Source organism: Colias croceus, chromosome 15 (assembly GCF_905220415.1).
Source record: "Colias croceus chromosome 15, ilColCroc2.1".
Taxonomy (NCBI): domain Eukaryota; kingdom Metazoa; phylum Arthropoda; class Insecta; order Lepidoptera; family Pieridae; genus Colias; species Colias croceus.
Window position 1 is genome coordinate 1,417,406 of NC_059551.1, and position 22,581 is coordinate 1,439,986.

General features: G+C 34.4%; 2 protein-coding genes and 1 non-coding gene across 5 annotated transcripts in view; 2 read left to right on the plus strand and 1 right to left on the minus strand.

Moving 5' to 3' along the window:
- Positions 1–1,788: 1,788 nt before the first annotated feature.
- LOC123697822 (ubiquitin carboxyl-terminal hydrolase 16) lies at positions 1,789–15,098 on the minus strand. 3 transcript variants are annotated; one of them, XM_045644381.1, is made up of 7 exons: positions 14,984–15,098; positions 13,937–14,810; positions 10,916–11,039; positions 9,564–9,714; positions 8,878–9,022; positions 5,082–5,177; positions 1,789–4,765 (listed from the first exon to the last, which is right to left on the minus strand). In XM_045644381.1, exons 2-7 carry the CDS (start codon positions 14,778–14,780, stop codon positions 3,183–3,185), a joined length of 2,943 nt encoding a protein of 980 aa, XP_045500337.1. In that variant the 5' UTR covers positions 14,781–14,810; positions 14,984–15,098; the 3' UTR covers positions 1,789–3,182. The 3 variants fall into 3 exon arrangements, with proteins under 3 accessions (XP_045500337.1, XP_045500336.1, XP_045500338.1); XM_045644380.1 differs by having other exon boundaries at positions 5,079–5,177; XM_045644382.1 differs by lacking the exon at positions 5,082–5,177.
- Positions 15,099–15,293: 195 nt separating this feature from the next.
- LOC123697847 (Golgi-specific brefeldin A-resistance guanine nucleotide exchange factor 1) overlaps positions 15,294–22,581 on the plus strand; it is a 35,246-nt gene continuing 27,958 nt past the window's right edge. The window contains exons 1-9 of the mRNA XM_045644409.1: positions 15,294–15,820; positions 15,973–16,091; positions 16,552–16,660; positions 17,124–17,294; positions 18,725–18,827; positions 19,623–19,861; positions 20,124–20,304; positions 21,111–21,279; positions 21,728–22,357. Coding sequence (XP_045500365.1) covers positions 15,520–15,820; positions 15,973–16,091; positions 16,552–16,660; positions 17,124–17,294; positions 18,725–18,827; positions 19,623–19,861; positions 20,124–20,304; positions 21,111–21,279; positions 21,728–22,357 — 2,022 coding nt within the window. The 5' untranslated portion in view covers positions 15,294–15,519. The remainder of the gene's footprint in view (positions 15,821–15,972; positions 16,092–16,551; positions 16,661–17,123; positions 17,295–18,724; positions 18,828–19,622; positions 19,862–20,123; positions 20,305–21,110; positions 21,280–21,727; positions 22,358–22,581) is intronic.
- Positions 17,876–18,006, plus strand: LOC123698291. Its single transcript, XR_006752397.1, has one exon. It is a non-coding gene; the product is annotated as a U11 spliceosomal RNA (small nuclear RNA).

The following is a 22,581-nucleotide window of genomic DNA, read 5'->3' on the forward strand; positions in this document are numbered from 1 at the left end:
TTCACCATTATAAACTCGATTCTTTATACTATAAGCCAAGGTTTAAAAAAATAAGTTGGTAGTCAGTCCCTTAAACCTGCGCAGTTTCACATCTAGGTGGGGCCACAAGAAAAATAGCTCAATTATTACGGTACCTCTTTCTTTACTTTTCCAACTGTTTTATTTTATTTCTTTTTTATATTTATAGTGTATAAATAATCAATTTTATTGTAAAGGATGAGATTATGAGGCGTGCACTTTTGGATTTTCCAAACTATTTTTATTTTATTTTATTCGACAATAATGTTTCAAATGTACCTTTGGTTTAATATCTAGATCTTAATTTTAAATTTTGGCTGGTCATTGAAAACTAACCCTGTATTGTGATCCGTCAATACACTACCCTACACGTCAATAAATATCGTAATCCGATAGTAAATATTGACGGATCACAATATGGATCTTACGTGTAGAGTTCGCCAAAGAGTTGCCCTGATTCAAGAGGTAGGTTGTTATTTGTAGGCTGCATACTACTTGAGAATTATCACCGTCACTGTATGACGAAAGGTTCCGTATTTTTAGTTTCACAACGTTTTCTATAAGTTTCAATTGAATTACGGTCGACTTCTTCAACTTCCATAAAACTCAGGAGATTTTTTGCTAGCCCTAATTTCATATCCGCATGTCAATGTCATGTAAGTGCATATAAATGGAAATTGAATGGAACAGATCAACATACGACTTATGATTTGGTATATAAAACGGAGTCAAGAAGTATTTGAGCATTTCAAAATTTGAACCGTTACGAAGTCGAGTTCGTCTAGTCTAGGCGGATTTAGCAATGTATGGAACATTACCTATGTTTGTGTACGGAGCCAACAAATACTGCAGTGTTTACGAAAAATTAATCTACGTTACTTAATATACAGTTTCGTTTTGTCGGATCAAATAAAGCTTTAATTTTGATAGTGTATATGGATCTGATCAACATACGACTTTGGATTTGGTATATAAAACGGAGCCAACAAGTGTTTATGGGTTTCTGAATTTCGGCCGTTACGGAGTCGATTCAGTTCGAGATCTTAGCAATAAAAATGTTGAGTATATCAATTTCTCCATGAATACGTTTGGCAACGTCGCCCAAACATTTGCGCCGTTGCCACTCCGGGCAAGATCTATGCAACCGGAGTCGAGTAATATGGGGGAAAAGGTGGAGTCGGCAATGCACGGCAGTCGGGCTGGATCAACTTAGTGCCCAGGTTGGTATTTATATATATATATATAGCCTTGACTTCCTCGATAAATAAGCTATCTAACACCGAAATAAATTTTCTAATCCGACCAGTAGTTCCTGAGATTATCGCGCTCAAACAAACTCTTCAGCTCTATAATATTAGTGTAGATAAGTAGCATAAGTAAGAAGTAACTTTTACCTGTATAAATATTTACCACCTACAACTTTGCTACACGATTTCGTAGGAAAAAGCAGTTATAGCTTGTGATAACTATTCCGGTAGATTAGCTACATCACTTCCAAGTATCATCACAAACCGTTCAGTGGTTTTCGCATGAGAGTAACAAACATACAACCTGCCTGCAAAACTTACACGTTAATTTAAAAATAATTGGTTCAGTTTCTTTGTATCTATGGACGAGGTTTTTTTTTAATTCTTAACAGAGCAGGCATTTGACCGCGATCTCGCCTGGTGGTAAGTGTAGATGCGGTCGATCGCTTATCATGCCTGAAAGAGCCAATTCGCTCTCTAGTTAGGTATTAAACTAACGTAAGATAAACAATGAAAGCCATGATCAGTTTTTTTAATTATTTAATTCACCTGTTCAACACATAGTATGCTTCAATATACAAAGTTACCAATATGTATATCATAATCAAATCTAACGTCACAACGCACGATATTCCTGAACGCAAACTTAATAAACAACAAGCAACACTAAATATCAAGGTAAAAGTATACAGGGCATGTAAAATAAATTAACAAGCTTTTTAAATTTTGCTCTAACATTTGCAACGATCCTGTGAGATCCGATTGTATAATCGTCGAGAAGCTTTCCATTTAATATGAAAAGATATCAATTTTAGCAGATTGAGTTATCTTTGTGACGTATAAACCTATTTGGTCTTAAAAATTACGACGGTAGATCAAAGCCTTCATTTTGCTACTTAACAAAATCTACTGTGTTCGTATTAGCTAAAGTACGCTATTCTGGCTTGTAAAAATCGTTTAAGCTATTTAAAATACAATTAAAGATCATTGAGCATATTCATACAGCCGTAGATCGTATTAAATTAAAATTCCAATCGGGCAGTGGCTTGGGATAAATTATAAACAAAGATAAATTAATGTAATACTAATTTATTTCAAAGCGATGAAACAGAAGCCATGAAATACATACATAAAATCGAAAATAATACATGCAATAAACATTTCATTATGTATTATAAATAATGTATGATTATACGATACGAGATGCGATAAAATTCTACCTTGACACCCAATGGAAGACCATTCCGTTAAATCGAGTCCTAACAAACAAAAATACAGACAGCTCAAATGTTTCCCGTACAAATAATAACTTAATTTGGTACGTATCTGGAAACAATATAAATAAAATATCAAAATAACAAGGTTATCATTAATAAGTTCGTTTTTTATGTTGGCGTTTTATTAAAACTTACACCGCCTCATTCATTCATAATTAAAACAGCAGCAAATTAGAGGATTTTATCAGAAACTAAATTGGAACGAAAATAGTAGAGGCACCACTAAAATATTTAATATGAATAATATTATACGCATAAGCATAATATAATCGTATAAAACATGAATATATGATAACGTACTATTGTATGACACAACAATAAAATATGTACTTAGGCATGAAAACCTACAGGATGGAAAGAATAGAAAAATAATTACAGCAAATATTGAACTATGTTTTATATTCAGCAGTTAAACCAAAACTGCATTCATACTGTATAAATAATGAGTTACTTTACAAGAAGATCGGCTTTAAAATAACGCAATAAAACGGTACACACCGATGAGAAGCCATAAGAAGCTATATACAGAACGTCGTTAAAACTTAACACATCACGCATCCTACGCGTTCCGACTCTACAAGCGTCAGTCTTCCACTTAAATGCCATTCCTTACGATCCGAAACCGTTAGGCCTTCAGTATTTATAGGATCCTCTCGTAGAAGAGAAGATACGCCTGGGCCCGCAACACTTTCTCCTCAGTCACTTCAGACACCATGCTGTCGGACACGTAGAACCACCTGCCGGGAGGTGCTTCTGCGCACGGAGTCGGTCCTTCCCCTGATTCGTATCCGGATAGATCAGACTCTGAATCGCCATCGCCATCCCCACTGCCAGACGCCGGGATGTTAGCGCTCTTTGGCAGGAACCACCATTTAGGGTCTCCTCGCTTCACCGCTTGACGAACTTTAACGTATGCGACGTAATGTCCGCCGTGCATACCACCAGAATGTTCCACGACTCCGTATAACGAATAAAGCAGTTCGTTCTGTCCGCGAGTAACGTTGGGTAGCTTCTTTAGCTTATCCATAGCGCAGAATGGAGCCAAATCTAGTATAGTCGGGAAATCGACGTGCTTGGACATCTTCCTGAACATACAGCGCGGCCCGATCTGGAATCTCTTCAAGTGCAAGATGAGTATTGCGGGCGGGCTCGATACCAAGAAGCGTTTCGACGCATTCGTGTAAACTGTTTTACCATTTTTGCCATTGGCTCTCTCTGTGCACGTTTCACAGCCGACTTTGTTATTATCAGTGAGTAGCTCCAAAGCCGTAAATTGGCTGAGACAGGACTGAATGCTGCATTCGTCTTCATCACACACATATCTGGGAGATAGAGGACTCTGTCGCGGGAAGGACATGAAATCTCGTGTGATGCTTCTATCTGGTTCATTATAAACTTTTGGTCGAGGCACGGGCGGTGCGTCAATATTATTCTCCGTCGATACCGGGGAGGGGAAGGTCGGTTTCGGTTTAATTTCATCCATATCCAGTTTCAATTTATCCAGTTTATTACTGACTTCTTGGTTATTAATATCGTTTACCGTATCTTGCGGACTGAGCGAGTTGAACTCCCAATTGTGTTCCAAGAGATCTCTGCACGCTTGCGTGCTAATACCGCGCGAGACAACTTCATTCGAATATTCTGGCGCGAAAGATATTCTCGAAACCGGGCGTTCGTATTCATTCTTCACGGGCGACAACTTGTGTTGTGGAGTAGATAGGTCGAGGTTGATTTCGCTGGATAGTGAGCTATGGCTGCCCATTTCCTTGCCGTTTATTGGAGAATCCACATTATCAACTGTTTCAGTCGAGTTATGTTTAGTTGCATCCGGGCTGGCGACCCCTGAGTCTGGGTTGGAGAAATTTTCCAACGGCACGAGTGGTTTATAGTCCAACGGGATGGGCAGGGTAGATGTTGCGACTTCCGCGAATTCTTTATCTTTATCCGTTGATTCTGGAGTATTATCCGTTTTCTCTTTGTCCATATCGACGGGGCTGGTTCGGATGGAGTCTGAACTGATGACTTTTTCTGAATTATATCCAGATTCCATATGGTAGACTGCGAAGTTGGCAGCTGTGTGAGGGAGGGGGGGTGTGGCCGTGGAAGCGTGTGCGTTCGCTTTGGGCAAGTCCTCGAGATTGTCTTCAACGTCTGCGTCTGATTGATCGGAAGATGACTTACCGTCCTCTTTGCCGTTCGCGTCGGTGCCCTTGTCTTTAGTACCTGAAAGAAGAGATTAAATTTTAATTATATTTGGCGTTTGTTATTAGCAGTGTGGTAAAGATATCATTTTCACATGAAACGTACATATTATATGAATTAGCCATTCGTAATTTTTAAGGGACCTATTTAACTGTTGACGTAAACTTACATATTTTTTAATCCTTTGACATATGAGATAAATTTCACTATCAGCTTACAATGTAAAAGATGCGAAGCATTTTATAAAATTTATTATTAAATTAAAAGGCTAGAAAAAAAAGCAAAAGGCACATTTATTAAAAAATGTCATGCGAGAAGCATATGATGTACTAACCACCTTTCTTCCTAGCGGCCTTTCTTGCAGCCAATCTTTCCTTCTTGAGCTGATGTTTAGAGGGTTTGTTCTCCTCTAGGGTGTTATATAAATTGTCCTCTGAAAATGTTTAGAAAACACACATAGATGTTAAAAAGGGACGGGGAAAATGTATTGATAAATTTGTATTATGCACATGGACCCAATAAATATCTAGAGGACTTATCATAGCCATAGTAAACAGCGTAATTCGTTTCTCAGTTCCCAATTTAGTCGATAGATGTCACTCGCAGTATCATTTGGCATTTTTTTATAATTGAATGGTTCTTGTCTCAACTAGATGTCGCTTCTAAAAAAAATCAATGTGCCAAATAGTATCTTATGGCATGGACCCAATAAATATGCTTATGGTATCTTGACGTAAAATATAATACGCAAAAAACGTAAACTATAACGTAAAATATTATAAAGGCAAGAGGCGGCTCGTGACAAAATTGTACGGGTGTTCAATTATTGAACTAAAACAAAGAAAATACAGTAGCGTAGTAAATTCATAACAAAAAAAATGAGCACCACATTATAAATGTCTATTTAAACACTAAAAATTATAAAGTACAGGCTATTTCAAAACGAATTCAATGATTATCAATTAATAATTAGAAAATCCCCGAATTTGCTTTCGCGAGCGTATTTTTATTGTTTGTTTATAATATAGGAGTGGCAACTGGCAACGTCGCGCGCTTGTCGCGCGCAATTGCTGCTGTCATGCGATGCGGCAACATCGCGGTTTCGCGCAGGACCTCCGCAGGACTGTCGCAAAATTTCTCTTTCACTCCTATTGGATTCCGTATTTAGGCATTTGATATTCGTATTGGAGTTTAGGTATACGATAAATTTAATTTTAAATTAAAGATATATTAATTGTTAAATGAATGAGCACAACTTTATTATAATAATTATTTATGAGAGTTCACTGCCCCAGCGCTCCTTAGGATGAACCGCCTATTTTTTCACTTCGATCATCGCTGTTCGAGAGTGACTTCGTGACCACCATCATGGACCACGCTGCTCTGAACTGTTTTTATCTAAGAATTACTCGAACAATTAGACTGTAACTGTAGCTGTGTTGACTCAGTCTCGTACTTATAAACTGATGGACGCTGGTTCAAATCATCGCCGTACATCTAGATTTTTTTTTTCTTTTCCCGTATTTTTTGCTCATATAAATATGTAATACTGTTTACAAGGGAATAATTAAGAAGAAAAAAGATATAGACATTTTTTTTTAACAGAAAATAAAGAATATAATATATACACTACTCTGATCACTATGTCGAATGTTTGTAGTGGGTGTCGAAACCTTATTAAAGGTACTCACTTCCTTAGATGCTCCCTATGTTCTTTAGCGTATGACTTGCAGTGCGCTGGAACCAACGATAAGAGATTTTATGCCATGTTACCTGAAAAGAAGTCTTCTTGGAAATGTCCAGCATGTCTTAGCCAGCGACCCAAACTTGATAACACCAACACAGTCAATCGCTTACGTCAGTGTGAAGGGTACGTGTTTGATCAAACGGGTTACAAATTATTAATTAAATTCAAATCTAATTGAAATAGTATATCTTGTTGGAAGTTTTTATTAGTGGTGCTTAAGTTATCAAAAACAATCTGATTTGTGGACGAATACGCGTACATCACGATTTATTATTAAAATTAACATTGGAAACTTTTTGCGTAAAAGTGATAAAAGTGGTTGACGGTATATTAAAAACAAAAGTTACAAATTAACATTGTCATATTCTATCGTGACGATTTACCAGATACAATAAGAAACATAATTTCGTTGAAAATTACAAGACACTCGTAGCTCTGTACAAAGTGAACTGGACTAAGAACAGTTAGTAGGAAGATCGATCCTGACAGGGGTCATATTATCAGAAATTTATTACTATATTTTTTTTTTCTTAATTACTTAAATTTTCCAATCATTATGAAGTTTGCCTGTTGCAAAGCTACAACAGAAGGCAGCGCTGGGATTTTATCTTCCCCTCATTGTAAACGAAATTATCATATTGCATGTTTGTTCCCAACTGACAAAAAGAAACAATTGACAAGCGAATTTAAAAAAAAATGGTTTTGCCCTGAATGTTCCACTCATCAGTCAAGATCTCTGAATACTGAAAATACCCCAGTACGCTCATGCGCTCAATTGTTACAACGAAGTCCTGATAACATTACAACACGTAGAGATGGCACATCTTTTAAATCCCCTATCGCTGTGAATAATAATGCATTATCAGCTGACTCTATTCGAAAGATTATATCCGAAGAGATGGAAAAGCTGCGGCGCTCACTGGAATCATCAATATTATGAATAGGATTTCGTCAGATTTAAATTGTATAAAGCAAGAAATTATTAGTTTAAAAGACAGTATCACATTTTATAAACAGCAGATATGATGATTTCAGCAAAACTATTTCAACGCTTGAAAAAATTAATAATTCTAATTCGTAATTCTGCACTAAGCCCTGTGAGGAGCATGAACGCTCTTAGCTAAAAACTAAAATAATTCAAAAACACCGGAGTTTTTAAAACAACGCCCTCTAGATGTAATAATTGAAAATCGATAGTTAGCTGTTTCCATAGTTCTAAAATTGGTCACTAGTGGTGCTTTTAAAGCTGCAAATTAAATAATAAGCTCAAATCAGAGCGCCATCTAGTAATAGTCTGAAATTACGGGGTACGATCTCTAGTATGACCATTATCAGTCCTTTTAGATTATATTCGTCCATGATTATGCATTAACTATTAAAATAACATATTATATAGTTTTTTTAAGGATAATTTTTAGAGTTTATAAATACATAATTTCAAAATTCATCAATACTGGAAAAGTAATAAAGGAAAAAAACTAAAACACAGTATCAAAAATAAATTTAAATAGTATGTGATTTTCGACATTTTACTTCGACTAATTTAATAAAAACAGAGATAAAAAGTACACTATGCTTAGAGCATACATTACACAGGTTACAAGTGATCTTTTTTTCAATTGTACATAAAATTTAACATGTCTGTTGAGATTAAATTTGTCTCGTGTCGTGTCGCTCCAAGCTTTATCCAAATAGGAAAAAAAAAACTAATTTTCTACACACAACATTTAAATGTATCAAGCAGAAATTAAAATGGTTACAACATAAAAAATATTTGCATTCCTATACCTTAATCTAATCATAAAAAAATCATTTAAAGTTTAAAACAACAATTAAAGCGTTCTAACAGACAAACGGCAAGTTGCGAACGGCAGAGGCAACTTCAGCCGTCGCCACGTCATGTCGACGTCAGTCGTCGACGCGTCGGCGTCAGCAGTCCAAACGTCGACGTCAGCAGTCCAAACGTCGACGTCAGCAGTCCAAACGTCGACGGCTGCCGTTCACAATTTGCCGTTCGTGTGTTAGAACTCTTAGTGAAATTAAACAAAAATTTAAATATTCCGTGTCTGCACGGTGCACATTATACTTAAAACAGTCACAATCATAAATGTAATTTAAATTTCTCTAAAGTTATTTATTTTATGTACACAAAAACTGTGTCATAACCAAGTGACAATTTAATTTTGCGAAAAAATTATTGACTAACACGGACAATACATTTTTACATTTATGTGATTCATGTAACATACATTCCTTGAAATTTCGAAAAGATAAAACAATTAAATTATTAAATGTGCACAGTACAGCAACAACCACATCGAAAAACACATAGATCCAAGCAAACAAACACACACACGTCCACACTACATATAACACTATGACTAACCATTCGCTCGTCTCCTCGTGAGCGCTGGTGGTTGTGGGCGAGACGCAGCCACAGGTAGGGACAGGTCCAGGAAGTATTCCGCTCTGTCAGACTGCTGGTAGCACTCTTGACATTCTAACGTGGATACCAGGAAGCCACGGAACACCTGTAATTGAATTATTACCCATATTATGGAAAAATATCTTACTGAATATATTGAATAGGATACTCAAGGAAACAAGTAAGTAAATATTCATGGACATGATTTACTATGATATTTTATAAGTCTTAGTTTACAAGCTGACATGTAATACAATACTTAATTTAAAGCACTACCCAAAATTCGTTTTAAATCAATACTTACATAAGTTGTATTTACTTGTGTTTTGTTTAACGTTAGTATATACATTTAAAAATGATCTATTACAAATGCTGATTAAAAGACAGAATAAATCACGTTCAAATTCATTGGTCTATCTACACTAATATTATAAAGAGGAAAACTTTATTTGTTTGATTGTAATGAATAGGCTCATAAACAACTGAACCGATTTTAAAAATTCTTTCACCATTCGAAAGCTACATTATCCACGAGTAATATAGGATAGGTTTTATCCCGGAAATTCCACGGGAACGGGAACTATTCGAGGTTTTTTTTTAAACCGCGGGCGGAGCCGCCGGCGGAAAGCTAGTAATTTATAACTTACCTGTTCTGGTCTAAGCATAGTATCAGAAGCTTGCTGTCCATAAAACTTGACCTTCTGTCGCACCTCTCCATCTACCTTGGCCGGATCCACTTTTGAGTTCATGCCGAGGCTGCTGAGTATCACTGACTGGTAACGACGCAGGTCTTCAGATCTGAAAATTTAAAAATAATTACGTTATTGCATAGCTTCAATCGCGGGCCTTGAGCGCGGGGACCGAATCGAGAAATTCCGTAACGAAAAAACCTCACGCTCCCCACTCCGACGGGTGGAGGTGTGGCTTGAAGGCATAGCATGTAATTTTACCGCGGCAGTCCCCGAGTGCCACACGTCGTTTTTTTTCATTCAGTAATGTTTTTCACAAAACTTTATCCTACAATATTATAACTGAGCAAGCAAGCTCTCTTTTGGCAGCAGTATCGAAGAGGGGAGAAACCGCGCGCTAAAGCTAGTCTTACTTAATCTAACAATCAATACATATATAATTAATGTTGCTTATTGATATTTTAATGCCACATTCATACAACACTAATTCTAGACCTAGGGTGAGGAATACAAATAATCCAAAAATATCAAATAGGCTCTTCTTCTATAAAATCATATTATTATCGAAAAAAAAATTATAAATACACATAAGAGATATATTATGCTGTAAGTATATTGAGTTTTAAATTATGTATTAAAATATGTACACATAACAATTTTGTAATCATATTTAATTTATTATTATAATCTATACAGAATATTATACAATAACTGCAATGTTAGGTAATGCAAGATGCAAGATCTTAAATATACACTGAAGAAAATACATTATTTTAGAGAAGACCATAGCTATATAATTAAAAACGTAAGTCGTAGATAAAAATACCACACACCAATCAATGTAATCTTACATAATAATTGTGTATAATTCAGGGCCGTTGATAAGTACTATCTGTTACATATTGGTTATGACGAACTATAAGATAAAAATTACGATGTCAAGTTTAGTGGGTTTTTTATATTATTAGAAGAATAGTCGGTTGATTTAGATTTTAGATTTATTCATAATATAATACAAAGAATGAATGTGTGCATTATTTATGTTTTCATTGTGTGAAATATGAATTAAAAATAAATATATTTATGTGTGTATTATGCAAAAAGTTATCCTACCTTAGTAGTTAAAGGTTTATTTTTTTTTTTTCAAAAAATCCATTCTATATTAAAACATAATAGAACTAAAAGATATCCAGAAATACCACAAAAAGAAAAAAGTGTCAAAGAATAAAATATATTTATCTCATGAAACATATTTTCAAAAAATCATTTATTTATTGAAAATACATGAATACTATTTCCTATAATATTACCTGACAGCTTCAAGCAAATGCCGTAACAGTTCATGTGAGTCATGTTGGTCGCCTCCACCAAACTGCGGCAGTTTGTTGACTAGAGCTGATAGCAACTTGCGTGGGGTGTACACACCGCCTTCACCTGAAAATTGTAGTAATATATCATTATAAAATCAATAAGAACTAAATTATATGAATGTTTAGTTTCTGGCCATTGCTAAGTGTAATGTGTAAAGAGAGAAAATGAATACATTATAGTAAATGTGTGTATGTAATTTCTTTCAGTATTTTAAGTAGTCCAGGGGCTTAAAAAACAACAAAACAAATAGTTCAACAGACTTATAAATTATAATATTTGATTAATTCGTCTTTATGTCATTACCCTCTGCATAAAAGAAATAAGTAGAAAAAACACTCATTTGCTTTTCATTAAGTATTAACTGACCAAATCCTAATTCAATAAACTATTTTGTTTAGTTGTATTGTAGATGTAGTTATTGATAGCTATCAATAACTACATCACTACATAGTATAAAACAAAGTCGCTTTCTCTGTCCCTAATTCCTTTTGTATACTTAAATCTTTAAAACTACGCAACGGATTTTGATGCATTTTTTTTTAATAGATAGAGTGATTCAAGAGGAAGGTTTTAGTATATAATTTATTAGGTTTAAGACAAAGCGGGCGAAGCCGCGGGCGGTAAGCTAGTATTATTATAAAATTCACATAAATGATAAGTATATCAAATTTTCAAACATAACAGTCTATTTATATCCCCATAGCTGTGACTAACAAAATAATATTTTAACATCTCCATGCAATATCTAATATAGCACATGTTAAATAGGTTAGCTAAAAATAATACCCATTTAGATGACCTAAAAGTCACATTGCAACTTTTACTTTATTTGTAGACTAGCTTTCCGCGCGCGGCGTCGCCTGCTTTGTAGAAAACATAAATCTTAATATATATAAATCTCGTGTCACAATGTTTGTCCTCAATGGACTCCTAAACCACATAACCGATTATAATAAAATTCGCACACCATATTGTGCAGTTCGATCCAACTTGAGAGATAGGATAGTTTAAATCTCAAATCGTTTTAGAGAAAGCGGGCGAAGCCGCGGGCGGTAAGCTAGTTAAATACTAAAAACCTAACTCTCAAACTACTCTCATAAAAAAAAAACTGCATCAAAATCAATGGCGTAGTTTTAAAGATTTAAGCATACATAAGGACGGACAAACAGTGACAGTGACTTAGCTTAATACTATGTAGATGACTACTTTGAACCACACATAATTTCGTATAGATTAGAAAAAAATATTGTATGATGCCCTTTATCTATTTGAGTATTCTGTAACATGATCATCATCATCAGCCCATGTTGATGTATTCTGTATATCTTGCCAAAAATGTATACTTTGGATTCGTCTAAATTATTAACAAGTAATCTGACTGCATGTGCATACTAGCAGCATTTTTTCATTTTATAACTAAAATTGAAAATAAAAGATATGTGGTAGCTAATCCATACTAATATTATAAATGCGAAAGTAACTCTGTCTGTCTGTCTGTCTGTTACTCAATCAAGCTTAAACTACTGAACCAATTTTCATGAAATTTGGTATGGAGATATTTTGATACCCGAGAAAGGACATAGGCTACTTTTTATCCCGGGAAAATGACGCAATCCCGGAAATCCCACGGGAACGGGAACTATGCGGGTTTTACTTTGACTGCGCGGGCGAAGCCACGGGCGGAAACCTAGTAGTTAATATATAAGCACACCCCGGAAACTCCATACAAAATTATCATTTTGACAGTCACACTGTAGAGACTGCAAATGTGTGTGTTAACGCTTTATGGTTGGCACATTTGTGACTAGCGTAAAAAAAAAACAGCACAATATCTAACCATTTTCTACAAAAAACGATAATCACAAATCCAAAATAATAAAATTACTTTAAGTCAATTTGATTAATGTTGTCAATCTTCGTTGCGTATCGTCCTTGCAGAAAAATATGGACCATTTTTAGGCTGATCGTGCGGGGTGAGGTAAGTGTTTAATTTTGGCGGGAGGCGGAGAGTGTCCGTTCTGTAGCGTTTAGCTACTATTATGTATTCTGTGATATAAGTTTAAAGTTATAATACATTATTATTCAAAATTTAGTATTACTCTTGTAATATCAGTTTAATGAATAATTATTGTGGTCATATCTTGTTACAGAATATTTACTTATTTATTAGGTACATCTATGCCAGAATACAATAATTATAAAAAAAACAACATGTAATCCTGTAATATATTTAAAAACAGTTTACATGACAAAGGAAATCCAGTCTAGAGTTTAATAAATTGTTTTTAAGTAAACAATAGCATCTAAAAGCAATTATCTTACTTTATAGGTTTTACCCTTCACTTGGTAAAAACAAAATTAGAATAAATTATTTACACTTTGGTTAAGGTTAATGAGATGCCAATTTATGGCCTATTACCATAATTGGAGTTTCTATTATAGTCTAATTTTGCATCAATCAGAGCTAGCTGTAGTTACTTCATTGCATCAATTTCTCATTCTGTATTAGCCTTAAGGCCGGCATTATGGGGATTTTGTTTTTATACACATTTTAGTAGTACACTCTCTCTCTCTCTCTTCAGCCCTTCTCTGTCCACATAGTAGTACACATTATGTATTATTTAGAATAAAATATATCTTTGGTCTGTGATAAAACATGAACATAAAGATTATCTAACCAATCTAAGAGAGGATTAAAACATACAACAAATATAGAACTGAGATTTTTTTTGATAAAACTAAAGTAAATCCTTCATCATTCACTTAATTACTTTCATTTGCTGTTTGACAAACAAATCAATAGAATTATAATTAACATAACATTATCACTTATAAGAATTAATTTTAATTTGTATTTTGTAATAAGTGCAATGAACCTTAATTTTTACCTAATCAATAAAAAAACAACTTAAATTTCCAAGTCGGGAAATAGAAATAGTAAAACAAATCACCACAATTACCTGTCTGTAATTCCGCCAATGTTTCAGCCAATGTCCTCGTCAATGGGCCCCATTCTCCGAGCTGTCCTGTGATTGGTGGCAAGTCTACATCCTTGCTGTCATCCCCGCTATTATCGCCTTTCAGCTTTAACTTGCCTCCAGGTAGAGTGAACCTCTCACCCGGAACAGCCATTTCTTGCAAAACATCCAATAGATATGGTGTCTGCACAAGACACTGCATCACAGAGTTGAAAAAGCATGTGTTTCCCAAATTTGTCAACCCCCTCACCCTCGGCAAGTTCAAAGCCATTGCTTTATCTTTACCCTTATCAGTTTTAACTATAGTCTCTGTTACTGGTGCATCTGCATTTTTCTGTCCTGGACAGTCAAGGAACAGTTCTATGGGAGGCAACCTAGGATTACCGATAGCTTGTTTCTTAAGGTATTCAATGCACTCATGGAGTTTCTTAGAGCTAGCTGTAGTTACTTCGTTATTACAATTGTAACAATATACTTCCCAAGTGGTAGTGTTAGTAGTGAGAGCATGGCAGTCTGAGTGGGGTGTGTTGAAATGATTAAGGGCGTGCTTATTCCGAGCACGGCCACATAATTGGGACCCGCATCGTAAGCACATCCATAGCGTTAAATCTATTTCGAAGTTCGGATCGTCGACTTCCGTTTTCGGATTCTTTTTGCACTCCGAACATTCCTTCTCAAAACCACCAGTTTTCAGAGCTCTCTTCAACTTTGAAACGTCCACAGCTTTCGCAATGTGAGGGCATGTGGATTTTGCGGATTCATCGCAAGATTCCGTAGATTCATCACCGTTCTCGGTCGGATCACTCTGTCTCTTTTTCTTCACCATTCTCGGAATTTAATTTGGGTTACGCACCGCCTGCAACGTAATCAGATACAGACTTTAAGAATAACCACACGAACACAAAAAGAACAAATTGTCAAATCTGTGTCGATAGCCATCGAACGCATGACGACGCACATTCACTGCAAATTTATGAGAAAACCTAACATTTAAAGCAAAAACCATGGATGTCCCATAATTGAACTTACAATTACATACGAAACGAAAGCAGAGAATATTACAAAGGCACACTTTTCTGGATAAATTAATAAATTTTCTTTTGTCAGAAAGGTAAACCACAGATGTCGGACATCTTGACAGCAATCAGAATTACCACAGAGAATTACCAATAGCAAAAATAATCTATTAAAGGTAGTTGCACATTTGCGATTCAAGTAATCGAGTGATGTGTTAATGGTGGTTAATCGATTTGAAAAAAATTGATCAATTACCAGGTATCTACGTCTGTTTTTGACACTTACTACTCTAGCGGTGAATAGCGTAACTAAAATTCTGAAACGTCAACATGTCAGTGATGAGATTAAAATAAGTTGTAATTTTTGTGATTTTCTATTGATTTCTATGATATATTTGTGTAAATATTCTACAAAATATTATTCATAATTAGTTTTGTGTTGTGTTTATTATCCAAATATGTGACAAGTGCGACATACGTGGCAATTAAATGACTAAAATTGTTGATCAATTTTGGATAGAAGTTGCAACGATTTGAAAATTCATAAAAATGTCTCTACCTGGGAATGGAATTTTCGTCGTACAGGGCGAGATGGCCATGCTGGTCACCGCCATGCGACGGAGCACACGATGGGGCTCACATTCCTTTCCGAATGAAGAGTACGACATGCTCATGAAAACTTTCCAAGACCTTAAAATAATTCTGAATCAAGTGGACGATCTGAGGCTCCTTGATCCCGCTACGTATTTGAGTCCGTTCCTGGAAGTGATTCGAAGCAAGGAAACTACAGGGCCTGTCACTAGTCTTGCTCTTTCTTCAATACACAAGTTCTTATCATATGGACTGATAGGTAATTAAATTATTGTAAATTTAAGCTTCATTCTAATTGGAAACGGCATCCTTTTATTTTCATTGACATATATCACTCTTATATTAGATACAACTTTTAAAAATTAATTGTACAATAATATTCAATTTATTTCTTTGTTCATAAAATTCCAGACCCAACACACCCTAGTGTACCAGCAACTGTGGAAGACATAGCAGATGCAGTGACCCACGCCCGCTTTGTGGGCACCGATCATTCATCAGACGGAGTTGTTCTTATGAAAATTTTACAAGTATGTTGTTTAATATCTTTACATAGTTCTATTACACAACAACAAGAAGCTTATATCTAATATACACTGGAGATTTCAGTATGAACATTAACATGTAACAAGAAATATGACATTGAATGACGCCTGTATGTTTTTTTATCTCTTTCTGTGGGGGTGACCAAGTTAGGTGTGAAAGGGATAAAAAAACATGTAACAGGCGTCATTCAATGTCATATTTTCTTGTTACAAGTTAAATGTTCATACTGAAATCTCCAGTGTATTAGATATATAAGCTTCTTGCACAACAATTATCAATTCAAAATTACAGAACAGTCAGTTGTTAGAATGATTATTTTTAAATATTTATTCTTTGGTAATGTCATCCTCAATAGCTGAAAAAAATAATAACATTCAAAATCATGTTTTCAAACTTGTAAATAGAAGATAGATTAATGTATTTTATTTCATGGTACAATTTCAGGTCCTAAGAACACTGATGCTGAGCCCAGAAGGTGCCATGTTAACTGACGACAGTGTGTGCGAGATTATGCTCAGCTGCTTCCGTATCTGCTTTGAGACAAGACTCACAGGTTATAAATATGTATTTTTTAATTATGTAATTTATAAATAAATAAAGAAAGCTATTGTAAAAAGGACCACCGGAAGTACATTTATAGTACAAAGTATATTTTTGATCAAAAATTAATATGTTTTTACTATTTTCACAAACTATGGCAACTTTGTAAACCTGCAATTTTGTTTTAATATATCTCTATCATAATATTATCAAGAAAATATAAGTTAAAAACTAAAAAACAGGCTTTATTTCTTGCGATTATTTTATTGTCACTGATCCTTGATAGTTTTACAGGTAATGAATTGAATCTCTGTATTTAAATTGGGTTGAATTGAGTTTAAACTTTAAAGGTGTCTGTTACACACATAACAAAACATTGACTTCACTTGGGATCCACTGTCTTCAACATTTGTAAAATTATGTTACAACTTACTGGACAAAAGAAATTTATTTCATTTCATTTTAATCATCACTAGAACTATTACGCCGCAACGCCGAACAGTGCCTACGGGACATGACGCAGCTGATCTTCATGAGATTGCCGCAGTTTCCCATCGAGGACAACCCTCACAGCTTCGCCACACTCGGTTTGTCACTGAAGAGACGTGATAAGGTGAACAAGAGGAAATCGCTTACTAATGCTCACAGTAAGTTATAAATTAGTTACTTATAATAAATGTTATGTTTGAGGCGACAAATCAACAATGGATAGAAATAAAAAAAAACCATAATGCTGAAATTTTAATTATAATTTTTCATGATTATTGAAAATTGGGAAGCTTCCAAGTATTGTTTTAAATTTATTAATTTTGATTAAGTTATCAAAAATGATTAAAAAGATCGCCAAATAAAATGTTGACAAAACACGCATAAGTTTCTATAGATCGCAGAGTATATTTTGTGCAAACAATTCCTAAAAAGAAAATGCATGATTGAAAATCTCCATCATTTTGGTAATTTCAGTCAATTTAGTTTCATAGAATATGGAATTATTACTATAAAGTTGCAGTGAACTCAATTATTGCTGAAATTTCGAATCACAACGAATTATGTTATTAAAACATAAAAATTAGCTGCTAATTACGTTATTTACAATTTAAAGTCGTCATCATAATCGACTTGCGAAAACCGTCACTAGATGTCGTTAAGTTCGTTTTATGATATTTTAAATCGCGCTTATGAAATGTTTACGATAGTTTATAAGATGAGCCCATTAGAAAACTTCGATAAAAAGGGTGTTTACCGCTTTGATGGTACGCATGCCGGCAACGGTGTGCGGGGTATGGCTATCAAGACATACTCAACACGTAATTTTTGTTTTCGCGAGGCTGTTGACTACCCCTATGTATCGGCGCCTCCTTTAAATGATATCAATGAATTACCGATCATATTTAATTATTGTTATAATATCATCAGAATTCGTTTAGTAATTTTGGCGTGACAAAAATAGAATTTTCGGAAAATTCAATGCAAAAAGAACAATATTTCGTAAAACGATTTATGACATTACGAGAGTTAATTGTTTTCGATACTTTGCTATTTAAACAATATTTTTACTTCGTCGAAATTATAATCTAAAAATCGTTTCGACGTCATATTAAAAAAAATTTACGAGAAAACTCAATTATTTTATGGTTTGTCTTTTTCTCAATTTTATTTATAATAGCTAAATAATAATTATTAATACGTAACTATAATTTTTTCCCATTATAATCCCACGATAAATTAATTTTATGTTATCTCGTGCATATGTTAGCATTATTAAGCAGATTTATTGTAGTTTTATACCAATACCTACATAACATTAAATAAATAAATAAATAAACATACATTCTAATTCAGTTGGTTGATCTAAAATAATAGCCTCGCGTCCTATCTTCGCTCTGTTAACTTTAGATGAAAAAGTGTTGACAATATAAATAATATATTGCACAACCAAGTAGTGGGTAGAATGTATTAGCGCCTTAATATTGTAACAACACCTTTTTTGTAACTACATTTTTGAAAATAAATGAAATTTGAATTTGAATTTGAAATTTGAATAAAGACACAAGATCATATTATTTTATTTTCTCAGGTACAAATTCCTTAGATAGAAAATCGCCTGTAGCCGAGCCAGCTGTGGCTGAAAGTCCAACGGAAACAGAAGTTAATAAAACCCTTACTAATATTGGACAGAAGTAAGTAATTTTGAATAAAGAACAATAAATAATTAATGTTATGATATTATGGTCTTGATTAAAATAATATTATATATAAACTTCTGCTCATACAGTGTTAATGTTGCGACATTGAAAACACTTATTTTTTCTTCTTCTATACTAATATTATAAAGAGGAGAGGTTTGTAATTATGTTTGTATGTATGTATGGTTTTCACGCATAAATTACTGGACCGATTTCAATGAAATTTAGCACACATAAAGAGGGCAACTTGAATTAACACATAGGCAAGGTTTTATCCCGGAAATCCCACGGGAACGGGAGATACGCAGGTTTTTCTTTGAAAACGCGGGCGAATCCGTGGGCGGAAAGCTAGTATGATATAAAAAGGCTGCAACAATTACACTTGGTCTCACCTTGAGAGAGAATCTGCGTGTGAATAATTATCTTTCCTTTAAAAACATGTTGATGATAAAGTGAAAATCAGTAATTTTTCTTTTAATAATACTTACTAATATAATAGCTTTTCGCACGCGGCCTCGCCCTCGTACTAAATCACTCCTTTGCGACGTGAAACAAACACACATTCACATTTATAATATTACTAATGATATAATTTATTGACAACTAGAGGTCCGCCCCGGCTTTGTCCGTGGTACATTTTTACATTTTCTCTCCATAAGAACCACCCTCATACTTCAAGGAATATTTAAAAAAAATTAACAAAATCGCTTCAGCCGTTCTCGAGTTATGCGCTTACCAACACATTTTGCGATTCATTTTTATATTATAGATGTTATATTATCCTTCCAGCCAAGACAAGAACCTAATAAACGAAGCAGAGATAACCATAGAACCAGTAGATGGTATCAAAAGTCCAAAACGTCATGGCCGCCATTCTTCCATGGACCTGGCTAATGGAAATACACCTATAAGTCAACTGCTCGAGAAATGCGTTAGTGGATCGCAAGAAGAGAAAGAGAAAGAAGAAGAAGAGAAGAAAGAAGAGAGTGAGCAGATAGAGGCGGTGGAAGTCGGGGAAGTTGTGGAAGGTATGTTGAGTTTTATGAATATGTAAGCTTTTTAACAGACTTCGAAAATGGCACAACTTATTATTTAGACTTTAAATGACTTTATTATAATAATTAATAATTATTCAAATGCCTTATATATATGGGAAAATATTGATTACGAGGCGGGGATTCCTAGGCGAAAGATGCGGGTTCGAATACCGCCGTGATCGAATTTTTCTATTCTTTAAAAATTTTTCATAGATCAATTTATTTACCACAAAATTTTCCATACTACCAACAGCAACAGCAGAAGAGCCGCTTATCACAGAAGAGAACAAAGAAGAGCCAAAAGAAGAGACGCAGAACGAAGATAAGGAAAAAGTAGAAGAATACGTGAACCACAGAGGCATTCGGTTCACGGCACAAGATGACAGCTTGAATCTACAGCCCTATGGACTTACGTGTATTAGAGAGATTTTCAGGTTTGTTTTTGATGGTTTTTTTATAGGTCAAGGTAGGTAGGTAATGTTAGGTGACAATCATAATCAAATTCAAATTATATTTATTTGCAAGAATGTAGTTACAAACAAGTCATAACTGCGTTAAAAACAACCGACTTCAAACTTGTACTTGCAACATTTACAAATACATACAAAAATGCTCATAAAATAAAAACTACTGAGCCTATCCAAATAAAATTTGTATGGGACCAATTCGACACCATCCCGCATCGAACAAAGAAAGAATCACGTAAATCGGTTCAGAAACCTCGGAGTAATCGGTGTACATACATAAAAAAAAACATACCGGCTGTATTGATAACCTCCTCCTTTATTTGAAGTCGGTTAATTATAGATGTTTTAATTACAATATTATGTGGCTAATACATTTTACCCATCGATTCGGTATGCATATATCAATTTGTCGTATCGGAGTAAGAATTAAATAAGTAGAGGTTTTACGTATTATATTTTTCCGAACTTTAATAAAAAGTATCTGTGACTACTACATAATTATATTCATTAAATGTTACAATATCTTAGATGAAGATTAAATTAAATTTAAATGTTGCTATTACAATAAAAATTTAATGTTTCTATTAGAAAAGATATATTTAAAATAAAATTTATTCCTTAAAATTTCATTCCTCTTGCATAACAGAATTTAATCAAAATCATCATCAAATTAATTCTACATTCAAATAATTATACTTTGTTGACATTTTCTAATACCATTAAAAAAATAATTTCATATTTAATATTGAGTTTTCGTTTCTCGGTACGTGTAGGTTCCTCATATCCCTGTGCAATCCCCTCGATACCCAGAACACATCAGCAATGGTGCACCTGGGGCTGCAGCTGGTCCAGGTGGTGCTGGAGGTGGCTGCTGACCACCTGGCTTCGTACACCTCCCTCATGTACCTGATCAAGGATCCATTGTGCAGGAATCTGTTGAGTGTAAGTGGGGATTGCTAAAACAACATGGTTTCATTAAACTCAAACATTTATTTATTTAATTAGACTTCTTCTAGAAGCACGTTTGAAACGTCATTACATATTTTCAACATTTACCACCGATTCGGAAAGCAGTATCTACGGAGAAGAATCGGCAAGAAACTCCATAGTTGCTCTTTTAAATCATGTCAGTTTTACAACATTTTACAAAATAACTATTATAATCATATAAATATAAATTAATTTTGTAAACTGTCTTTGTATTAAAAACAGTAGGTATATTTTTGTCATTTTTGGTCAAAACATCTAATTTTAAATACCCGTCGATCATGTACCCTTTAAAAGTTTTTTTTTAGGCTAATAAACACAAATCTTTTCCCCTTTTTGCCTGTACTGATAAAAATCTGCCGTCAAGCGTCGCAATTAGTAACAATCTTATTTCTGTCAACAGCTGTTGGACACAGAGAGAATTTCAATATTCGCGCTCGACCTACAAATCTGGTTCCTCCTATTCGAAGCACTCCGCGTGCACTTAAAGTTCCAAATGGAGGCGTTCTTCAAGAAAATCATAGAAATACTATCCATAGACACGAGCAAAGCGATATACGAGTTAAAAGAAATACACCATATTTCTCTAGAAAACTTGGCCCAAATGTTCAGAATTCCTGGACTATGTACGGAACTCTATCTTAACTTCGACTGTGATGTGTACTGTATAAATGTGTTCGAAGAATTGACGAAGCTACTCTCCAAAAACGTAGTGTCTTCCACCGCTTATAATATACACAGTTTGTCACTAGAAGTGCTAATGACTATAATAGAAGCTATAGAAATTGGAACTAGTCAGAAGGAGAAAGAAGAAGTGACAGATGATAGGGAAGTAGAGAGGATAGGAGTGGAATATGGTCGTGGTGGTCATGTGTCCTTGGAATTAGGGGGAATGGATGATGCGTCTGTGGTCAGTGACCATGTGACACATGATATAAGTCAGTACTTTGGTGGAGGAAGGTCTGCGAGGCATAAGCCCTCGGTGGAAATACCAAGTGATGCGGAATTGGACAATATTAAGAATATGAAGAAGGTAGGTTTGGGAAGTAATGTATTTTTTTTTTGTCTTATTATGATGATTAAAATTTAAAACTTCATTGTTTATAGGAATGAATTTATTTTTTCTCCACATATTAACTCAAATCTGGGGCAGTCAAAATAATGGCCGTTCATAAAAAAATTTAAAATTTTGTGACATGTCAAAAAATTCTTCAAAATGCTATGTACATTTAAAGAAATATATATATATTTTTTTTT